We start from the raw sequence: 22024 nt of genomic DNA on the forward strand, positions 1-22024 counted from the left end.
TTATATCTCCATGTAGTTATATTCTAATTTATTTTATTTTATTTTTTGGTGGTGATTATTGAAGTATTTTAAAATATTTTTGTATATAATTTTTACGCCATTTAAAAAAAAAAGGCAAAAATGTTATGTTGCATATTTTGTTAATAATAAGATCAGATAATTTGGTAAAAAAAATAAAATGTTAAAAATACTTAAAAGAGTAGAAGCAATAATAAATTTTATGTTAATTCAAATTATATTAGGTTAACTCAAATATAATTTTAATTAGGTTGGGGTTAAAAAATTTTAATACAAATTAAATTCGAAGGTTAAAAGTCTTTAAAACAAAACTCAAAATGATACTATTCGAAGATATGAACTGTAAGGTCTATCCCACACCAAAGGGGTGATGTATTATTTTTAATAAAATTATGTGTATATATTTTTTTATATATAGTTTAAGTATACTAATAATATATTATTATGTGATTAAATAATTTTAAATAAAAAATAAAATAACACTTAATTATATGATAATATATAACCTATATACTTAAATTATATAAAAAAAATTATATACATGTACCTTGTCTTATTATTTTTATTAAATTTAAAACATTGAAAATAAATAAATAAAAAGAGCGGCTATAATTATCCGGCTCCTTCCATTATATATGTTGACTCCGCGGACAGTGCCGACCAGGCCTGTCAAACCTTCGCATCTCTTCGCCTCTCTCCACGTGCAACTCTTGGCTGCTCTGATTCCACGGTTTTGTCTTGCGCCCCTGCGGACATATTTTCTCATTTTTAATTCATTAAGCAAATGTCTATTTGATAAGTAAATACATAGAGTAAGTGTCAACTCAAAATTGAAATGAGCTGAATAGAGAGAGAGAGAGAGAGAGAGAGAGAGCCGAAGTGGCATAATAGTTAGTTGAGAAGAAAGCAAGAGAGACCGGGTGTTATTACCATAATTTAAAGGGTGGTGGGGAGGATTGGTGTTGCTGTATAGATAAGAGACTTCTGTTTACTCTTCCCTTCCCTTTCCTTTCCTTCCTTCTCTTCTTCCCTATATTTCAATCTTCTTCTGCTTCTTCTTCTTCTTCTTCCTCTCCTAATTTTACATACAAAGAAAGAAAGAAAGAAAGAAAGATAAAAGGAAGATGGGAAACTGTCAAGCCATTGATGCTGCGGCCTTGGTTATACAGCACCCAGATGGGAAAATAGAAAGGTTGTATTGGCCAGTTACTGCTACTGAGGTTATGAGAATGAATCCTGGTCATTATGTTTCATTGATTATACCATTGCCTCCTGCACCTGAAGAAGATCATAAGTCTGTCCGTTTTACCAGGGTTAAGCTTCTTAGGCCTACTGATACTCTTTCTCTCGGCCATGCCTATCGACTTATCACTTCTCAAGGTATTCATTCATATTCACACATCATCATCTTCTCTTTTCTTTGCTTTCAACAAGAATATGACTTCAAATTGATTGTGTTTTTCTTTTTCTTTTGGGACTGTAGAGGTTATGAATGTCTTGAAGGCCAAAAAATATGCAAAGACAAAGAAGCTGCAACAGGAATCAGTTGAAAACTTCCAGATAACTCAGGAGAAGCAGAGTTCAGGCTCCGAAACAGAACCCAAAACCCACATGGATAACAACTACCAGGTATCTTTCTCTTCTTTTCTCTTCTATATAATTTGCTCAGTTCCAATCCTTCTTTTACTGAGAGTGATTCCTATTTATCAGTTTACAACCATATCCCCTTAGAAAATCAACGGGTTATGGATTGCTAAATTCCTGCAACATAAAATCAGATAAAGCTTGACCACCATTAGACCAAAATAAAAAGATTAATCAAAGATTTCAGGCAGAGGATTTGGCAGTGATCATATCCATAATAGTCCAGAAACTGAACATATCAGCTATATAAAAGTTTCATATTTTCTTTAAAATTTTGCATTCTCAGCCATCAATACTAATGCCATAAACCATTTTCATTAAGCAGGCGCTGAAACAGGAAAGACTCCGCCCAAGAACAGCATCACTGACGCCTGCTGCAATGAGATCAAAATCGTGGCGGCCAATGTTACAAAGCATCTCAGAGGCTGAGAGCTAGCTGATGCATATTTCAAGTTTCAAATTGTGACATGCATGATGGCATTTTAAAAATTTAATGAACAGCTTATTTTCCATTTGCAGAAGCTCTTCATGCATGAACTTCCTCAAACAAAAAATATAAATTCATTTAAACAATGGAGGTGGGGGCCAAAAGTTTCTAAATCCTTGCCACAGAAAGCCCCAGATTCAAACAAAATATTCGAGTAATAAGACATCTGTATAGCTTCAAAAAGAGCAGTGAATGAATGTTATAAGCAGTATGTTGTGATGAAATTAGTTCTTGTTAATGCTGTCCCATATTTCATGTAAGTTGTTGATGCATGACCAGGATTTCTGATATAGAACAAGACAACAAAAGGTACAAATTCAATAAATGTATACTGAGTGTGAGATAAGATCACATATGTGGGTTTGAAATTGAATTCCAAATCTCCCAATCCTTATCAATATTGTTTTGAGCCCATAGCAGGGATGTCCGTGCAGCCAAGGGAGCTCCAGGTAATTTTCTTTCCCTTAGAGCAATCAACATGTCCGCGAAAGGCTCCACTAGTAATGTGCCGGGTCCTCCATACTCCTGGTGCAGGAAAATACTAAATATCTGATTTCAGCACAGTAGACAAGTTATCATCATTAAAAATTGAAAAACTCAAATTTAATTAATAAATAAAAAAAAGGAATCTTCTGCTTTTTCTCATAAGATATCACATACACATAACATAATGAAGATGTTGTCAGCATTGGGAATAACATGCACAAAAAGTTTAAAAAATTTGATGGAAGGTGTCTGGAAAACAGTGATTTCTTGTTGTCAGGTCAGATATTTCTTTCGTGGGTCAATCATTGAACTGTTTTCAAGTCAAGCAAATGCAGGGTTCCCGAGAGAATGAAACTGAGTAAGGTCTTATTCTTCAGGAAAAAGAAAAAAGTTATACGGAAATCAACAAATATTAGGGTCACGTGATATAAAACAAGATGCTTGTGCTTGAGATCTAGATTAAGCTTTGTAGCTGAAGATAACAGAATTCTATAATGTGCTTCTAAATTAGTATGAGCAAGGGTTTAGCAGTGATGATAACCAGAATCCTTCATTTGTCTCAGAAAGGCAAGCACATTCTATAAATGAAACTACAGTTAAAATACAAAATTTACTAATTTATCACCCATATTTGAATAATTAAAGCAATTATTCGTTTGAACTTAACCTTTTTCTACTTCCATTAACCAATCATTCCCGTACTTATGGAAACTAGATTGACAATGGTAATAGTTTGCAATTTGTAATTGTATAAATTATCGCCAACTATCAAATTATGATTATTTAGACAAATCTGTATTCAAACATCATTGTCCCAAACCATTTGATAACCCACATAGCAATTAATTGAACACAAATCAAACAAATAACAACAATGGAGAAGCTACAATTCTTTCAAGGAAAGCAACCAGATAGCAGCAATGCCTAGGATTTCAGTGCCATGCTTTCCATGTTTCAGTTCAGCCTGTAGGTACAATTCATATTCTATATTCATAAGAAAGGTGGAATATACCCCTGCAGAGAACTCACTCCGTTCTGCACATTTGTTATACATTATTAAATGCAGAGACAAATGGAAGGTTATATCAAATGTCCACTGCATAGTTTATATAACTTCTTTTCTGGTTCATTTATTGTGAAAAGAAAAGTTCAAATCAGACAATATTTAATCATTTATGGGATACATTGGCAAGCAACTAATGCTCACCTAGTTTGACTAATTAGCAGTTGCATCAATAAGTTGGGGATATTAATTTTCTCTTGGCATACTCATGTTAGAATCAGGCACACAATAACCAGCCACTTGTCCAAACCTATGCTAAGCAACACATATTGTACCAGCAACTAATACTGTAACACTAGAAGAATGAAATCACACACATGATGAATCACGTCACCCAAGCCCTTGGTTTAGGGGATACTCATCACCAGTTCCACCACAAATGCAAAGTGTTCTATTCATATTGGCCATACATCATGATCTGGGGCTTTGTTTGATTTTCCACACACCAATGAAAAAGGGTAGCATCACTATATTTCTATCAGTGTAAAATTTTTACCATCATTTATAAGGAAGACTTAACGTATTCTTAGACAGATCATTTGTTAAAGATATTTTAAGAGAAAAGGACTATCATCCAATAGTCATGCAACATCCAAATAATCTCGATGGACAAACATTAACCAAATATGGACAAATCAAAATATTCTAGGTTGTTTAGTAAAGTTTTTTTCTTCCTGCTTACAATAAAAAATAATCATATAAGGCAATAAAAACAAAGAACAAGTATTAATTAAATGCATGCTCTCCCACTGCACATTATTGTAAAAACAATTTTCTGGTAATTTCTCTTAGTCTAGATCATTAATGTTATTTCAAGAACAGTTCCATGTCATTGCATTGTTTGGTGGAAGGTATAATCAACTTTTTGTCCAGCCATAGTATATGCAAAGCATGTGTCTAAGTGGATCTGACCATAATTCTCATCATGTTAAAAAAGATGCATGTCGATGTATGAAGTTAAAAAAACAGATGGCCATAGCTATTGTTAGTTTCACAAGTTTTAAGGAAAGTTTTTGTAATGAGAAAAGAATTTAAGAAGAAATAAACCAGAGTCCTATGCAGACACTATTAATAAACAATAATAAAAATCTGATACATTCTCTCTTCTTGAATATACAGCCCCAATTAGTTCCTCAATTCTTAACTTCTCGTGGTTTTAGAACTAAACAATAACTTGAAAGCCTCAACTCTAATACAAGGGCAGGCTACATACAAAGTTACAGTGTTTAAAAGATGGCTTAGAGCTTTTACATGATAGAGTAGAAACTGCACATATGCTATAGAAATGGCTGCCCTTATCACCCAACAAGTTTATTCCCTTTACCAATATCACTGGCATCAGCATTTCTAAAAGGTTTTTCCCAATTTATTACTTGTATAAAAAAATCATTTTTTTGGCCTCCTAAAGGACTTCCTACAAATCCATCATAGTAAAGCTGTATATATATATATATATATGACATTAAGCTGAAATCTTATTTTCTTGCTTACATTTCCTCAAGTAGGTGATGTTCAAGTTTTACTTACATTTCTAAGACCCTTTAAGCTTTGCCAAAAATCAATTAACACCATATGCAATGCCTTCTCTACTCCATAAACAATGCAAGCATTCAATTTTTACAAGAAAAACCATAAATTTCAAAAGCAAGTCATCACACGGATAATCATCAACCACTCAACACTAAGTAATGAAGACAATTCAAGAAACTTATTGCGCAAACAATTCACAAAATTAAAAAATGCCCTTGATTTATCTCGATCAGAATAACAGCATTAACAATTTAAAAATAGAGAGAGTAAGAATTACCTCAGCACAAACATCTACGACTGTATCAAGGTCATTTCCAAATGTCTCTGTTTCGTTAGACAGCTTCTTTAAAAGCTCAGCCCTAAACTTGCGAGTCTCCTTTTAAAATAAAATTGAACAAAAATAAAAGTTGTGATACATAAATACAGATGTCGATTGCAATACAAACATATATATACAAGTACTTACAGCGTCAGCAAATTCAGGGATTGGGTCAGGGTAACTGTATTTCTGGGGAGGGGAGGCTCTAGGAGTGGAGTTGAGCTTGGCTGAAGAAGAGAAAGAAAACGATGAATATGGAGGAGGGTGTAGATTAATGAAGGGGGTGGTTAGGGTCAGAGTTGTGATGAATGGCGTTTTGGCGGGAGTGACTGCAAGTGAAGCGTTGAAGTTGAAGATGTTGAGGGCCATCAGTGAGTTTGGGTTAACTGACTGACTAGTAACATCTTAAGTTCTTCACTAGGCAGAGGATTTATTCCCACCCAAATATTACTGTTTTTTCAAGTATTTACTGTTTAATTTTAAAAAGACTTTTTACCCATCTGCGGGCGCTTAAATTTAACTTAATCTATTAGTCTTAGGATTTTATTATTTTTTCTTCTTAAACTCTAAAAACTAATGATTTCTCTCAAAGTCAAATTTTAACAAATAACATTTTTCCTTCTAGGGTTTGGTTTGCATTCTTCGACGGCTTCTCCCTCTTAAAGTTTTCTTTCTATTTGACGGTCTCTCTCTTCCTATATCTCCCTTTGATCGGTCGGTTGTCTCATTGTCTTCTAAAAAGATAAAGACGAGAGATCTCATCTTTATCCAGGAAGACAAAGCCAAGAGCTTCGTCTTCCTATCATCGTCTTTCACCTTGGACAACTACCCAAAGGGATATGGGGAGAGAGAGACCACTAGATGGAGAAAAAACCTTGGGAGGGAGAAGCCGTCAAAGAATGCAAACCAAACCTTGGGGGAAAAAAACTATTATTTTTTAAAACTTAACTTAAAGAGGAAATCGCTAGTTTTTAGGGTTTATGGGAGAAAATGAAATAAAATTTTAGTTTATTTTTAATATTATAGGTAAAATGATAATTTTACCCTTAAAATTAACAGATTTAACAATCCATAGGTGGGTAAAAGGGTTTTTTCAAAGTTAAATAGTGGAAACTTGAGAAAACAATATTCATTGGGTGGGAATAAGTCCTTTAACCTCTTAACTATATGCAAATTAGTCTTTTCGTTTAACTATTATTATTATTATATATTATATACAATTTTCAATTATACATAAATGATATATACTGTATATGATATGATTTTAAATAAAAAATAAAATAATATTCAATCGTATCATGAATATTATTATATTAATTATATATGCAATATATGTGATTTTACACAAATATATAAAATATCATCAAATAATATTCAATCGTATCATCACATATTATTTGTGTATCTAATTATATATTAAAAATATGTACATATAACCTTACTCATTACTAATATACAAAGCTAATTCACTCTAAACTATGTAATTTAGCACATTTCAACCATTCTTGTTTTTGATATCTTTTATTAAAAGCAATTTGGATAGGCCATAGGATTTTATGGATACATATGTCATTTAAACAAATTCAGAAAATTTCTTAACTCCAAAATTGAAACTTCAATAGAAATTCAAAATACTCATGCTTTTTAGAACCAAAATTTCCAGTCAATATATTGGGTTTACTTAAACTTCCATTAGGATGGCTCAAAAATCAGGTTTCAATAAGAGAGAAGCTTGGGTTTACATATAAAAGTGATCATATATTTTACTTGATAAGGATATCCTGATATAAAAGTTAATACAATTAATAGAGTATTATAATTTTCAATATAAAGACTTAAGTTCAAACTTCTTTCATTTTTATAAAATCTTAACAAAGTCTGAATTTGAATCTTTGTCACATTTAAAAAATCTTAATTTATGTAATGCAGTGATTATAAGTGTTATTTTAAGAGATTTCAAGTGGGCATAAAATATATTTATAAATAAATAAAAATGTGTAAAAATCACAGAAAAGGTGTCGTGGTGTAGTTGGTTATCACGTCAGTCTAACACACTGAAGGTCTCCGGTTCGAGTCCGGGCGACGCCATGTCAGGTATTATTTTTGGGCCGAACATGCCATTCTTTATCTGGTTAATTTCAGCGATACTTCTATTTGACCTTATAATAAAATAGATTTATGAAATTCAATTACGTGACTTTGCATAATTATGTCACATTATAGAATCATTAAATGAAGTACAGTAGTAGTAGACGATTTTGTGCATATAAACCATATGATAGCCATAATGTTAGACGGTCATTCATTCTCTATAGACATGGGCTCTTATTATGAGATTTTGGATACCCATTGACATTAAATTCCATCTCAAACCGTTCGCTAGAACAAGATATACATAAGCATCCAAAATTCAAGTCACTGGCTTGAAAATGACCTCCAAACCACTCCCCGTCCCCCAAAAATATCACGAAGAGAAGATAAGGCAAAATTATCAACATAAATTGTTATGTGCATGCTCTATTTTTACAAGGACTAGGAGCAGAATTACTTTGCTGCCCACTTCTATCCATACCCTGCAAATCCCTTTAATTCCGAAGCCTCAAGCAGTATCGGTCAAACTGATTGGTGTCTTATTATGTATACAAAATGCCAAAATATCCTTCACGGGCAAACATATTTTAGCACCAAATTATTCAAAGCAAGCACAGTTTCCAATCATATTCATTCCAAGCTGTGTTTCACAGTCACTTTGATGAGTTGGATATATATGTGCTGCCAAAAGAGACTGAACCAAGTAAAGATTTAACAGAAATGGGTACAATCAACAGAGAGGGATGGTACAGATGAAAGGCTGCAATGTGTAAGTAAATAATTCAGTGATAATTTGCAGAATTTAGACTGCAGAGAAACTAGAGTGATATTGAGCATGTGATTGGATTGCCCCACAAGTTTGCTAACAACCAGAAAATTAAACATGCTGCTCTTCTTAGGCCCAGATCTTTATCCTGCTAACCATCTTCCAGTTCAACTCCTGATTCTTGATGCAAATCTTCCTTTCATTCCAGATTCTATTACTGCAGATAAACATAATTGGTCATAAGAAAAACAATATTCGAGGGGAAAATGCATTGTCAAATTACGGAAATTAATAGTCAAAAAGGAAAAGAAAGAAACTATATATAAAAAATATAACAATGACACAAATGCTAGGCTGTATTGGCCCTATGAAACTTACCAGTTTTCATATGTCGACATATAGCAAGCAGTCCTTGATTTGATATTTTGTAGAGTTGGGTGGTGGGGTTTGTGTTCATTGTTCCATGGATGTTGGCATTAGGTTTCTAAAGCGAGCTATAGCTTTCTCTAGACTCTGTGCGTTGATTGACACTCTCCAAATAGTCAAAATTGAGAGGCTGAGAGTTGAGTATTTCTTGAAGCCAGTTGGGTTTGTGATTGGTAGTTGGCAGATTATTTGCATTTGAAAGTTCACATTACAGTGCTTCTCCATTCAATGTTTTCCTCAACTTTTTAATGTTAATTATTTTCCTTCGGTTGTCGTTTCGTTGTTGAACTACAACATGAAAGGATTATTTAATAAATAATTATAATGCTGAAAATAAGTGTTTGAGAAGGAGCCCTGATTATGGACAAAGCTGGTTTGGCATTTGTGTAACATAAAACCAAATCCAAGACTCTTTGTTTCGTCAATGTAAAATTTAGGTACAAGGTCAGTCCATCGAAGCGGTTTAATATGTCAATGAAGTTGACATAATGGACGATATCAAACCTAACTCTTGGGGATACATATATATAAAAACAAATTTATGCTTTAATGCTTATTTATTTTTTATGTTGATAAAACATTTATAAGATTGGGATTTATGTTGGAGATACGTACAAATGTATATGTATAGCTCTAGGAAGTAGAAATGTCTCCATCTATAGTATGTGTGATGAAGTTCCACTAATTTAGTATGAATATATTTTCACAAAAATGTTGGGCTATGTATGATCTTTCTCTTTCAATAAGTATATATATTTTGGTTCGATTTCAATAATAATTTAATCAACCAATGGATTAGGGCATGCATGGGTGTTTAGGTAGAATCTACAAGTTTTAGCCACTTCAAAAGGAAGATATATTATAGACAAGAATTATGGTAATCTAAATAATTAATAACCAAACTAAAGCATGCTAAAGAAGAACATAATGGAGGAGGTTCGATATTAAGTTGATACCATAGTCAGTAAAGCATTATGAATATCTTGGTACTTTCACTAGGATCATCATTATTGGCACTCTTTTGTATTAATAAATAAACAACTCAAAATTAACTAGCAAATGACCTAAAATTCAAAACGACTGTCCAATGGGGTTAGGGTTAGGCTTAGAAATGTCCAATCGGACGTCTCAATCCGCCCCACCGACCAAGTTCAAAAAAGGTGTCACTGGGGTCGTATTATGCTTATTTTGAGTGTGTAAAGCCTAGAAAGGAACTAATACCAAATACGCTGAAGGCTAAGTCCGTAAGACTAGATTTATATTTCATCTTATTTCGCCATCGAAGTGGGTCTGATGCAAGTTTTTTCTTTGCTTTTATAGCAAGAGGGAAAATGGGGGAATAAAATAAAGGAAGAAGATAAAGAACTGTATATAAAGCCATGCCCACATGCCCAACTCTACTCTATATATTAGTCTTACCTAAGAGATGCAGATAACACGTGAACAAAAAAGGGAGAAATAGTGGTGATCAATACTTTTTGGGTACCCAATTGGGTATTAATAATATATATGAGATGAAACTATTGGACAAATTGAAGTAGGGTTTCTTGCTCGGAAGTATGCCTACGAACAAAAATAAAAAGAAATTCCACTCACAAACATATTTCCATTCATCATCTTCATCCCCAGGATTGGTATTTAAGTTATGTATACTCAAGTTTATATACGTATTCGGAGTCTACACCTATCGTTAAAAAATGAAACAAGGTCTAGAATTATTAATTATAGATGGCGATGATTTCAATATATGGAAATGAATTTGGGGTGGAAGCAGTTGAAAGTTTAATTATTTTGTCATTGACAAACTGTTTTGCCAGCCTAACGAACCAGCGGTACTTAAAAAATTTTTTTGAGGAAATATACATGTGCATGGATGATGAACTGATGCCCATGCATGCTCTTAATGTGCCACTACATATGGACTGGGTGTTCTTGAGGAGTCAAATTCTTATGATGTGTAGGAAGGGCACTGCCATCCCACTCTGTGAGCTTCGTTATTTCATTTGACAGACATGATGACGACACTGCCCTTCTTATAATATTAGAAAAATAAATATAAATTGGGTAATTATACGTACTATAAATGGAAAAAAATAATTTTGTGAGAATCAAATCCAACGATAATATGGTTAAAATAAAAGTGCGCATTGTTAGAGGCGTCCAAAAATGCCACCCCTTTAGTCAGCCACACACCATGTGATATGTTGCCAGACTGAGATGACAGACTGATGATGCAAAATCAGGAACACGTTTGTACTCATAAATAACCTAAATTCATGGAAATGTAATTTATCAAGGGGGACATAAACCGTTTATCAATGAAAAATAGTGTTGGGTTTGCATCCGTTCTGTTGCCTTGGAGGGTGCAACAGTTTCATTCATTTACTTAAAAGGACTTTCGTCCTTCCAAATTTAAAAACTCAAATATTCAACTTTAAAATTTTTAATTAAATATAAGAGTAAAATTATTATTTTAAAAATAATATTAAAAAATATATAATTTAATTTTTTTCTCTTTCATTTGATTTTAAAAATTAATAATTTTCTCTTTTGTTAAACTTTTTCAATATTAAAAAATAACTCTCTTTTTCCCCCACACATAGGGGTTTTTTTTTTTTTTCTTATCTCTCTGTCTTTGATTATCTTCTCTTCCCAACTTAACTTTTAGTCAGCTCTCTCTCTCTTTGACAACATGATTAATTACACTAAACCTTGGATGGGAATAAGTCTTTTTGGCTTTTATTTATAGGTATAAGATCTTAATTGGTTTTTCTTGCCTAATTGACGCTCACAAATTACAACCTAGCATGCCCAGAAAAGAGGAAGTAGGAATTTTGTTTGAATAATTTTTATAGAACAATATTATTCGTACCCACTTTGAGTATACATTTATATATATTATCATGTGATAACGTATATAAATATATACTCATTTATATACTCAAAATAAATAAACATAGTTTTATGGATTTTGATGTGGATGGAGGAATGAAATTCGAAGAAATTACAATAGTTGGGGCATGATGAGAAGGAAAAGGTAAAATTAATTAGGGAAGGGAACATAACATAAAAAAGGTATCATGTTCAGTGAGATTATAATTGCAGCTTTATATTAGAGTTCAAAATGTTAAATCATGCATGCCGATAATGTTTTCATTTTTCATGGGCACATTACATATATGAGTGAGAAAGAATTAAGAAAGGAGGCGGTGATGACTTTATATCATTTCATCAAACTATTTACAACTTTGTTACGACTTGAAAAAGTCATCAACTTTCATTATCGACCTACAAAAACCACATATAACTTTATAATTAATTATAGATATTTATATAAACATAATTATTTTCCTATTGTATGCATAAAATTCAAAACTTCCCCTTTTTTATTTTATTGCAGCTAAGGCTATATTGACATTTTGAGCCCAGATAATTAATTAATTAATTAATTAATTAATTAAGTTGATGAGGATGAATGAAAAGCCTTCTATTGCGCCACCAAAATAGAATAATAATCATACCGTAGAAAATATATTAACATTATAGTTTAATTTCTAGCTTGATAAATATGCCCCAACTTGCAGTGCAGGGCGGGGAAGATATTATAGGGGCCAAAGTACTATTACCCACCAAGTTTTGATGTAAATAAAAATACACACCCTCTAATTTCCAAAACTTAAACATCTACTCATGACCCAATTTCTATTAAAAATCTCAATTAGGATTAGGGGTAAAATTATTATTTGCTAAAAAAATTTAAAAAATTAAGATTTTATCATATTTTTTTTTCCAAATTTAAAAATCTCACAATTTTCCTTCACCTAAAGTTTTCAAATTTTGAAAATGATCATTTCACCTACAAATCTCTAGGTTTTTTTTTTCTCCCCTTTTTGGCCATGACGACCATCTAAAGACAATACAGAGAGCTAACGCTGACTCTTCGTTTCATCTTCAGATGGTCACCATCATTGGGGAGAAGAGAAACAAAACCTAAGAATTTAAGGAGAAAATTGTGAGATTTTTAAATCTATAAAAAAAATGTGATAAAACTTTAATTTTTTAATTTTTTTAATAAATGACAATATTACCTCTAATCTTAACTGAGATTTTTAAGAAAAATTAGATTAAAAGTAAGTATTTAGATTCTTACTATATAAATATATATTTATCTTTACATTAAAACATAGATGGAAAATACTCATTTGGCTCATATTATAGGCCTCCATCATTTGTAGAAGGTCTTATTATTCCCATTTTTTGTGCCCCACAAATATCACATTAAGTGCTTCTTATGTTTGTATGAATTTCTTTTTTATACAGTTCCATATACAAAAATTATCCTACACTAATTTAGACTAAGTATTAATAATACCTTTTTGAAATTATTTCAATTTGATAATTAATTAGATAATATATGTACTTATTTTAAAATATTTTATGTATAAAAACTAAGAAAATAAAATAAAAATTTAATATTATAAATATTAACATGATGCTAAACAAGATTAAACTTAATTTATATAAAAAATATATTTATTTTAGGCCAAAAGACTATTTTCTACCTATGTTTTAATATAAAAACAAATACATATCTAAGGGGTTTCAAAAACTTAAACTCCTACTCATAAATTAACTATTATTAAAATTTTCTGTTAGAGTTAAAGATAAAATCATCATTTTATTAATAATATTAAAAAATATATAATTTTATTTCATTCTTGTCTTGGATTTTAAAAACTCATATTTCATCTCAACCTTAACTTTGAAAAGTAACTTTTTTTCCTTAAAATCCATAGGGTTTGTTACAAACTCTAAAATCGACGATCAGTTCTGACATCTACCTACCTTCTATGTGTTTCCCTCTGCTATCGTTGATAAAACTTGAAGATCAAGAGACTTTGTTGAATCAACTCTAGACAACGATAATTCATCTTGTTTTTGTTGATTCAACTTCAAATCTAGACAACTGTCAATAAAGACCCACACTCTGATCATGAACGGGTTTGTTGTAGGTGAAATTTGGATGACATGCGACGATTTATTGTGTTCGTGGTCGGAGAACTGTGATCACATATTCTTTTAGGTTGTTAGAGAGAGCACCGATAGATAAGAGGTTAACTAAAGAACATCACCGGAGAAGGAAGGAAATGAATAAAACCCTTGGGGTGAAAAATAGTTTTTAAAATTTTTAGGTTGAAGAAAAATATTAGATTTTTAAAGTAAGAGAAAATAATAAAATAGAATTTTATTTTTTTAATAATATTATTTAATATTAAATTTACCCTTATAATTAACAATAAATTTTAATAGAAATCTCATAGTAAATGAATTTTTAAAGTTTTGAAAATAAGGTGTCTTTCCACTAAACTATGGGTGGAAACAAGTCCTTTAGCGCTTATTTTTCGATATGATGAGGGATGACATCATCAAGCCTGAACCCAATCGAACAAGTGTCAGATATTACAGAGTTCCCCGCAAATAAGACACACATTGTGCCCTTTTCACAAATAGTTTTCTTGGCCAATGGGAAAGTAAAATTTATACATGAAAAGACGTAAGTAGCCTGCATTTAACCTTTAATTATCGCCTAAATCTCTTCATATTAATCTTTTTCAACACCATTAATAAAAAAAAAAAATTGCCGTGATTTGCCAATTCCAGATAATTACAGTGGTCTGGGAAACATGCATTTGATATAGAATCGAATGCTAATAATTATATGATTATTCATTTTTTCCCCTTTTCATGTTCTTCACACATTTTTAGGCTCCCACGAAATGTTATCATTTAATATTTTTACTGTTTAATTGTTTTTTGAAATAAAAAATATTTATTTTTTTATTATTTCTAAATATAGTATAATCTTACTGTTTTCCATATGATACATGAAAACGGCTCACTTTTCTTGAAAGAAGGAATCTTCATTCAGAACGTGTGTGAATAACGTATCGTCTAAATCACACCCCACGTGGCAATTCAAGTTCGTCGTGCTGCACCCGCACCTTCTCAATCGACGCCCACAACCAAAACAGAACCTAATCTGCAGGCGTAATACTTCTTAATCATCCGGTAATACTCTCCTCCCAAACTGCACACCCATTTTCCCGGGAAAACTAAAATTTTTTTTCTCTCTCTCTCTCCCTTTCAATTTTGCCTCAAAAAAATAAAAATAAAAAAACCACATAATTGTTCACTGGCCTCATATTTATTTATATCCAAACAAACACATACAACTTCAAGCCAACAACAACCAGGAACATAGCCACTCTCTCGTCTCTTTCTCATTCACTCTCACACTTTGCTGATTTCTTCTCCGATCATTTTCGGGGGTATTTCTTGAAGAAACAAGTCGCGATCGATCGATGAGAAGATAATCACAACATGTCGGTGACATACTCGAGTAACTTCCCCGACCTTCTTTGCGGCGAGGATTCCGGCATCTTCTCCGGCGAGTCTTCACCGGAATGTTCGTCATCGGACCTTGAGTCTTCAGCTTCCATTGAAGAGTCTATCGCTTGGTGCATAGTAGATGAGAGAAAGTTTGTTCCTGGTTTTGATTACTTGGCTCAGTTTGAAACTCACTCCCTCGATGCCTCGGCTAGAGAACAGTCTGTTGCATGGATTCTCAAGGTATTATTATAGAATACAGTTCGTTTTTACGTGTTCTTGATGCTGACAAATATGATGCTGCCTAGCTACAGATCTGATTTAAGGTCTTTTAACAGCCGTCTGATTCATGGAGATCGTGCTAGATTCTTTTTGATATCTGTACGATGAAAAAAGTGATTCATCTTTGTGTGGTTGATGCAGGTGCAAGCATACTATAATTTCCAGCCGTTAACGGCATATCTCTCCGTCAACTACATGGATCGGTTTCTGTGTTCTCACCGTTTGCCAGTAAGTATGAGTCCGTGAAAGGTTTTAATTAGCTGGACTGCAATACACAATAGCCGGACACCGATAATGATCGGGAAATTGATTTATTGTAGTGATTAATTGTTTTGACTATCGGGGTATTTCTCTTTGACTTTTCAAAAAAGAAATTGACACGACTGGTTTAAATATTAATAAACCTAATATAATCCAAGTATCATCCTTTCCTAATATTGACATTATACAGTATTATTAACTTTATTGGGGTATTTAATTTATTATATTATGCCTTTATAAATTTTAGTACCACATGTCGCACTATTTAATTTACTGTGCATAATTAATTAATTAATTAATTACCATAACACACTTTTCTTTATATGTAGCAAAATAAGGGGTGGCCACTGCAACTTCTATCTGTGGCTTGTTTGTCATTAGCTGCAAAGATGGTGGAACCACTGGTTCCTTCTCTGTTGGATCTTCAGGTACTCGTCTGATCCATCATCAAAGACACTCTTTGTAGAATTGAATAGTAGTCCTTTCTATATAATTTTGTATATAAATAATGATGTATTATTATGTAATTAAATAATATATAATCATACATTGTTATTTATATACAAAAATTATACACATTTTATTATTGATAATTTAATGGTGCCACCAGTAAAATATTTTTTATCGTGGTAGGTTGAAGGAGCCAAATATATATTTGAAACAAAAACTATCCGAAGAATGGAGCTTCTGGTGCTCAGTGTTTTAGACTGGAGGCTACGGTCCGTCACACCGTTCAGCTTCATTGGATTTTTTGCATGCAAACTCGATCAAACAGGAGCTTTTATGGGGTTCTTGATTTCTCGGGCCACGGAAATTATTTTGTCCAATATCAAAGGTAATAGTAATACGGTATTTATATAAATACGTGCATAGACTATACGTACACGTATATCTGCGTATAGAGAAAAGTAAAATACTGATAATGCGATGATAATGTTAGCAGAGGCCAGCTTCTTAGAGTACTGGCCGTCAAGCATTGCTGCTGCAGCGATTCTCTGTGCAGCCAATGAAATTCCAAAATTATCCCTTGCTAATCCTGAACATGCTGAATCTTGGTGTCATGGACTAAGCAAAGTAAGCGAGTAATATTGCAAATGTTATCATTAAGAACCAAAGACTATTATGCCAATTTGTAAACATGTCCATTTTTGCAGGAGGAAATCATCAGCTGCTACCAGTTGATGCAACAGCTCGTGCTTAATGATAGCCGAAGAAAAGCACCAAAAGTTTTACCTCAGCTTCGCGTAACGATTCGGGCCAGAATGAGATCCTCCAGTGACTCTTCATCCTCATCTCCATCTCCAATTTCTTATAAAAGGAGAAAAATAAATGACTGCTTATGGGTAGATGATGATAAGGGAAACTCGGAGTAAGGTGAAGAGAATATATATTAAAAGAAAAAAAAGAAAGAAAGAAAAGAAAATGGGGTCGGAGTTGTCGAGAATCCTCGATATTTTTTGGAGGGTTTTGGAGTAAATTAACAAGAGTGATGTAGATTATTTAGTATATATAGATATATGTATACGTTTGTATGAGAGGTTTGGTGAGTTTTGAAGATTGATTTATTAATTTGTTTTCTTTCTAAAAGTTGGTGGGTTGCCATCCACCATTAATGGCTTTGCTGATTCCCAAGGCAAGGAGATTAGTTACATAAATATTATTCTAATATATTTATGTGACAAAAGTTCAGGAAGATTGAGAAAGAAGTTTTAGTAGTGGGAGTAATGGAGTCTGAAAGAAATGGCGATTGAATTCAAAGGCTTCATTGATGGATGAATGAAAGAAGGGGAGATGGCGGGACCCTTTCGGGGGAAATGAGAAAAATAAGAGAATGGAGGTTTTGAATAAGTATCGAGTTCAAGGCGCGCCACATCGTTTTCTTCTGGATTATCCCTGCAACTTTTTGACAAAGCCAAAGCGAAGATATAACACGATAAAATTACCAGCATGGGTACAGTGATCTCCAAGTTAGTTAATTTACATATGAGTGGTTTGTGTATGTGTGTTTTTTTGGCGGGAAAATGTCTGGCCTTTGACATGACGTCAATTGGCCTAACATTAATTTTACTAGTGTTCACACGTATGAATGGTCACACGTGTGTACTTTACTTTACTTTTCTTTGGATTTTATTCTTTTTTTTTTTTTTCTTTTTTTGTACAAAGGGGTGAAATGAAATTAACCTCTTTCAGGGCAGCATATCCGAAGGTCTATGGGGCCTTTTCAGACATGTTGTATTGGATTCACAAATCTAATAAAATAAATCATCATCAATATCTTTCTCTCATTTCTCCCTTGTAGCGTTGCAATTTGTTTTATTTCCTTGTCAGATGCTACTTTCAATCAGTCAGTGAATCGATTGGCTTAAGCTAAATGAGGGGACTGCTCGGTCCCCCAATTAATAAAGCGGTTCATTCTAGATCATGAATGCCTCCTTTCTATGTCCCTCTCTCTCTCTCTCCATCCATCCATCCATCCATCAATTCCCAATTAATCCCTAATTATTTAACTTAGTTTAATCAACTGTGCACATTGAAATGAGAACAGTGAAATATTATCATGGGCAAAAGCCTGCAGTAATGACCAATTGATGCCATGCATTTGATTATATTTACCGAAATTTTATCATCATCAGTGTCACTCATGCATCCATCACATCCACTGTATCTTACTCAGGTGGATGGACCAGGGCACAGTGAGGACATATGATAGCTAGCATAGAGCCAATTTTTGTTGAGTAGATTTTTATCCCATTGCCATTGGCTTCTTTCTTTTGAGTAGTCACTTGGAACATTAATCAGCATTGGCAGGAAGGACCACCCGGTAGGTATAATGAAAACGAATCCTATTTCAAATTCAGAGATAATTAAGGTTGCAATTCCATTCATTAAATTATAGATGTTATTTGAGTGAACCCCATCAACCCCCCCGTCTTTAATTAAATTATATTAAAGAGTCTTTAGATATTAATTTCAACCAGGGTGGATCCCATGAGCTAACGTCCCTTAATGCACTTGCTAATATAATAAAATGACGGCCAAAAGACTTATTCCCGTATAAAGATTATTGTTTTTCCAAATGTCTTTCTCTCTAATTTTGAAAAATCATAGCCAAATTCATCGATTTTAAAATTTTATTTTTTTTTTAAGCTTTAAAAAATAATCATTATGGGTTTTAAAATTTTAAAATAATTTATTTTCTTATATTAAATTTTAAAAAATAATATTTTTTCTTTTAGATTTTTTTCACTCTTCAGAGGTATTTTCAGTGACATTTTGATTCTCCTCCTTTGATGATCGTTCTCTCACCATCATATTGTCTAACCAGCGGTCTAAAAACTAAGAAGCCGACATTATGGGAAGATGAAGACAACCCAAATTATAGATATTATTTGGGTGAACCACATCAACCCCGTCTTTAATTAAATTATAGTTAAAGCGTCTTTAGAAATTAATTTCAACCAGGGTGGATCCCATGATCTAACCTGTCTTAATACACTAGCTAATATACTAAAATTATAAAGGAGTTTAATCAGTGACAGGAGCGTCTCTCAAAATCAAAGTGCTGTGGCGTTTCCTCATTAGACCATGTTGGTGGAGCCATCAGGAATTGGACTACATTACACCAATACCCACCAAAAATTTAAAGCCCCCACCACTCGTAAAGTGAGAAGTTACTTAGGAAAAAAAAAAAAAAAAAAGGCCAAGGGACTATTTTCCACCAAAAATAATCTGATTTTCCAAAGTTTCTCTCATTAACTTTGAAAATTCTATTTACTCACTTATGACTATTTAAATATATTAATTTTAAGGATAAAATTATTTTTTATATTTAATATTAAAAATAAACTTAAATATAATTTTTTTCCTCTTAAATTTAAAAAACTAAGTTTTCTTCTCTAAACCAAGTTTTAAAATATCATATTTCTCTCTTAGGGTTTAGTTTCAAAATCCCGTCACTTTCTCCAACTCTATCGCCGGCCGTCTTTCCCTTCTGATGATTCTCCTTCCTCCGATGACCTATCTCAACCTCACTCCAACCCTTTTGGTGCCGAAAGACATCGTCTAAAAAAAGAAATCGTCTTCCCAGACGATGTTTCTCGATGCTAGAGAGGTTGGGGTGGGATTGAGATAGACCTTCAGAGAAAGAGGAACTGTTGGGAGAGAGCAACGACTGACGATGACATCAAAGAAAGTGATGAGATTTTGAAACTAAACCCTAGGGAGGAAATATGATTTTTTTAAATTTGTCTTAGGGGATAAAATGTTAGTTTTTAAACTTTTAGGTGAAAAAACGAGATTAATTTTTTAGGATTAGAGTACTATAAGTTTAACCAACTATGAGTAGATAAATAAAATTTTTAAAATTAACAAAAAAAACTTTAAAAAATCCTCATTAGATGGGAAATAGCCATTTGGTAAAAAAAAAAAAAATTTAAAGTCATATAAATATAATACTATAGAAGGATGATGCCTAACAAAAGTGCGAATTAATAGGAGCGAGAATAGGACGGACCGTGGAAAGCTATGGCAGTACCGTTTTCTTTTTCCACAAATTAATTAGATCATCATCCACATTTTTTCGTACTCCACACCATGTTGTTTTGCTACCTTCAAATAATACAAAATAAATAGTTTAATTTATAATAAAATTATAAGTATTTATTTTAAGTATATAAATATATATATTATTATATAATTAAATAAATTTAAATTAAAAATAAAATAATATTTAATTATATAATAATACATATAAATATATACTTATTTATGTATTTAAAGTAAGTAGATATAATATTATTTTTTAATTTATTTAATAAAAAAATAATATTATACATATTTATTTTAAATAAATAAATTTATATATTTTATCATATAATAAATATTATTTTATTTTTAATATATAATTATTTAATTATATGATAATATAAATCAAATATATATTTAAAGTGACGTATATAAATTTATTGATTGGGAAAATATTTTCTTTTGTTTTTAAAACTACTTTTACATGGTCAAAAGTATATTTTTCCTATTTATATGATTTTTCTTTCAAATAAGATTTTTGTAAGAAAAATAATTTATTTCAATTGACTATGGTACACATGACATATAATATTTAATTGAAAATTAAAAAAGACATAATTGTCAAAATATCCAGCCCAAATTAGGGGGCGAGTGGCCACGTGGTGGTTTCTGATTGGATAAAAAATGGTTTAAGACAAGGGGCATTTTAATTTTGTCACTAACCTTTTAGCTTTGCCCCATTATTAACCTATTATAGCACGCATTATTTGTTATCTAAACAAGTGTTGTGGGTAATTACGCACCTATGAAAAGATGACATCTGTCACGGAATATTTTTTCTAACGCCCAACTGTTAAGATATTTGATCTGAATGGGACTGGGACCCAGGGATTATCGTAGCCCACAAGACTTTGGTTATTATTACATAAAATTACAATATTGTCTGTGTATAAAGTGGGGAATCCTAAGTATAATAAGCCCAAAAGCCAAAATTTCTTTCTTTCCCTTGCAATGAAAAGTAGGGTTTTAGGGGATCAGAATCTGGCTCTTTCTTTGCTCACTGCTTTTCTATTTTCATTGGGGAATTTAATTTCAACTTTAGCTGGCTCCGCCTGCCCATGACAAAAATGGAGGACCCTCAAAAGCTTGATTTTTCGTTGTAAAACCATATGCTCGTGGGGTTCCTGTAAAAGTTCTCAGCCCCTTTCTTTTCTTTTTTCCTTTTTTCTTTAATAGTTCAAAAGATGGAATGATACTGGATGAATTTTTCAGATATGGTTTTTGATTTGATGCTGAATGCAAGACTGCACTACTGTCGAGCTTTACTCATGGATATGTCACCATCTTATGTCTCATTTCTTCATCCTTAAACAAGCTTATTTACATTCCTTATGCCTGGAGAAAAAATTAATCATGCTTTGTCTTTTTGGACGGCATGGAAATCATGATAAATTTCAATCAAATCTATCTTTTAAATGGTAATCATCGTATACATAAATGTATATTTATATGCATGCATGCATGCATGATGTGTGATGATTTCATATGTTAAATATATATGGCTTTCCAACTCACATGACTGTCTTTGGATGCCATGAAAAGAAGGTGAAAGAGAAGGGGATCAATAGAGTGGATACTCTCGAGGGAGCGTGTTGTGTTGTGCTTTAATTCTGATAGTGCCTGCTGGACCTCCATTTCCAAGAGTGGAGACAAAAGAGTCGTCTGTTTAATCATCAATCT

General features: G+C 32.3%; 3 protein-coding genes, 1 long non-coding RNA gene and 1 other non-coding gene across 10 annotated transcripts; 3 read left to right on the forward strand and 2 right to left on the reverse strand.

The window, feature by feature from the left end:
- Positions 1-784: 784 nt before the first annotated feature.
- On the forward strand, positions 785-2373 carry LOC123217748. The gene is made up of 3 exons (XM_044638873.1): positions 785-1398; positions 1502-1647; positions 1988-2373. Exons 1-3 carry the CDS (start codon positions 1143-1145, stop codon positions 2096-2098), a joined length of 513 nt encoding a protein of 170 aa, XP_044494808.1. The 5' UTR covers positions 785-1142; the 3' UTR covers positions 2099-2373.
- On the reverse strand, positions 2343-5950 carry LOC123217746 (protein PLASTID REDOX INSENSITIVE 2, chloroplastic-like). Of its 6 annotated transcripts, none has more exons than XM_044638869.1 (3): positions 5695-5950; positions 5506-5604; positions 2343-2674 (listed from the first exon to the last, which is right to left on the reverse strand). In XM_044638869.1, exons 1-3 carry the CDS (start codon positions 5914-5916, stop codon positions 2498-2500), a joined length of 498 nt encoding a protein of 165 aa, XP_044494804.1. In that variant the 5' UTR covers positions 5917-5950; the 3' UTR covers positions 2343-2497. The 6 variants fall into 6 exon arrangements, with proteins under 6 accessions (XP_044494804.1, XP_044494806.1, XP_044494802.1 ...); XM_044638871.1 differs by having other exon boundaries at positions 2343-2690; XM_044638867.1 differs by having other exon boundaries at positions 2343-2698.
- A 1611-nt stretch (positions 5951-7561) lies between these two features.
- Positions 7562-7635, forward strand: TRNAV-AAC. Its single transcript has one exon. It is a non-coding gene; the product is annotated as a tRNA-Val (tRNA).
- Positions 7636-8025: 390 nt separating this feature from the next.
- Positions 8026-8948, reverse strand: LOC123215262. Its single transcript, XR_006501998.1, has 2 exons — positions 8783-8948; positions 8026-8621 (listed from the first exon to the last, which is right to left on the reverse strand). It is a non-coding gene; the product is annotated as an uncharacterized LOC123215262 (long non-coding RNA).
- A 5871-nt stretch (positions 8949-14819) lies between these two features.
- LOC123215429 (cyclin-D1-1-like) lies at positions 14820-18045 on the forward strand. Its single transcript, XM_044635510.1, has 6 exons — positions 14820-15460; positions 15641-15727; positions 16090-16188; positions 16394-16595; positions 16704-16834; positions 16915-18045. Exons 1-6 carry the CDS (start codon positions 15212-15214, stop codon positions 17131-17133), a joined length of 987 nt encoding a protein of 328 aa, XP_044491445.1. The 5' UTR covers positions 14820-15211; the 3' UTR covers positions 17134-18045.
- Positions 18046-22024: the final 3979 nt, after the last annotated feature.

Source organism: Mangifera indica, chromosome 5 (genome assembly GCF_011075055.1).
Source record: "Mangifera indica cultivar Alphonso chromosome 5, CATAS_Mindica_2.1, whole genome shotgun sequence".
Taxonomy (NCBI): domain Eukaryota; kingdom Viridiplantae; phylum Streptophyta; class Magnoliopsida; order Sapindales; family Anacardiaceae; genus Mangifera; species Mangifera indica.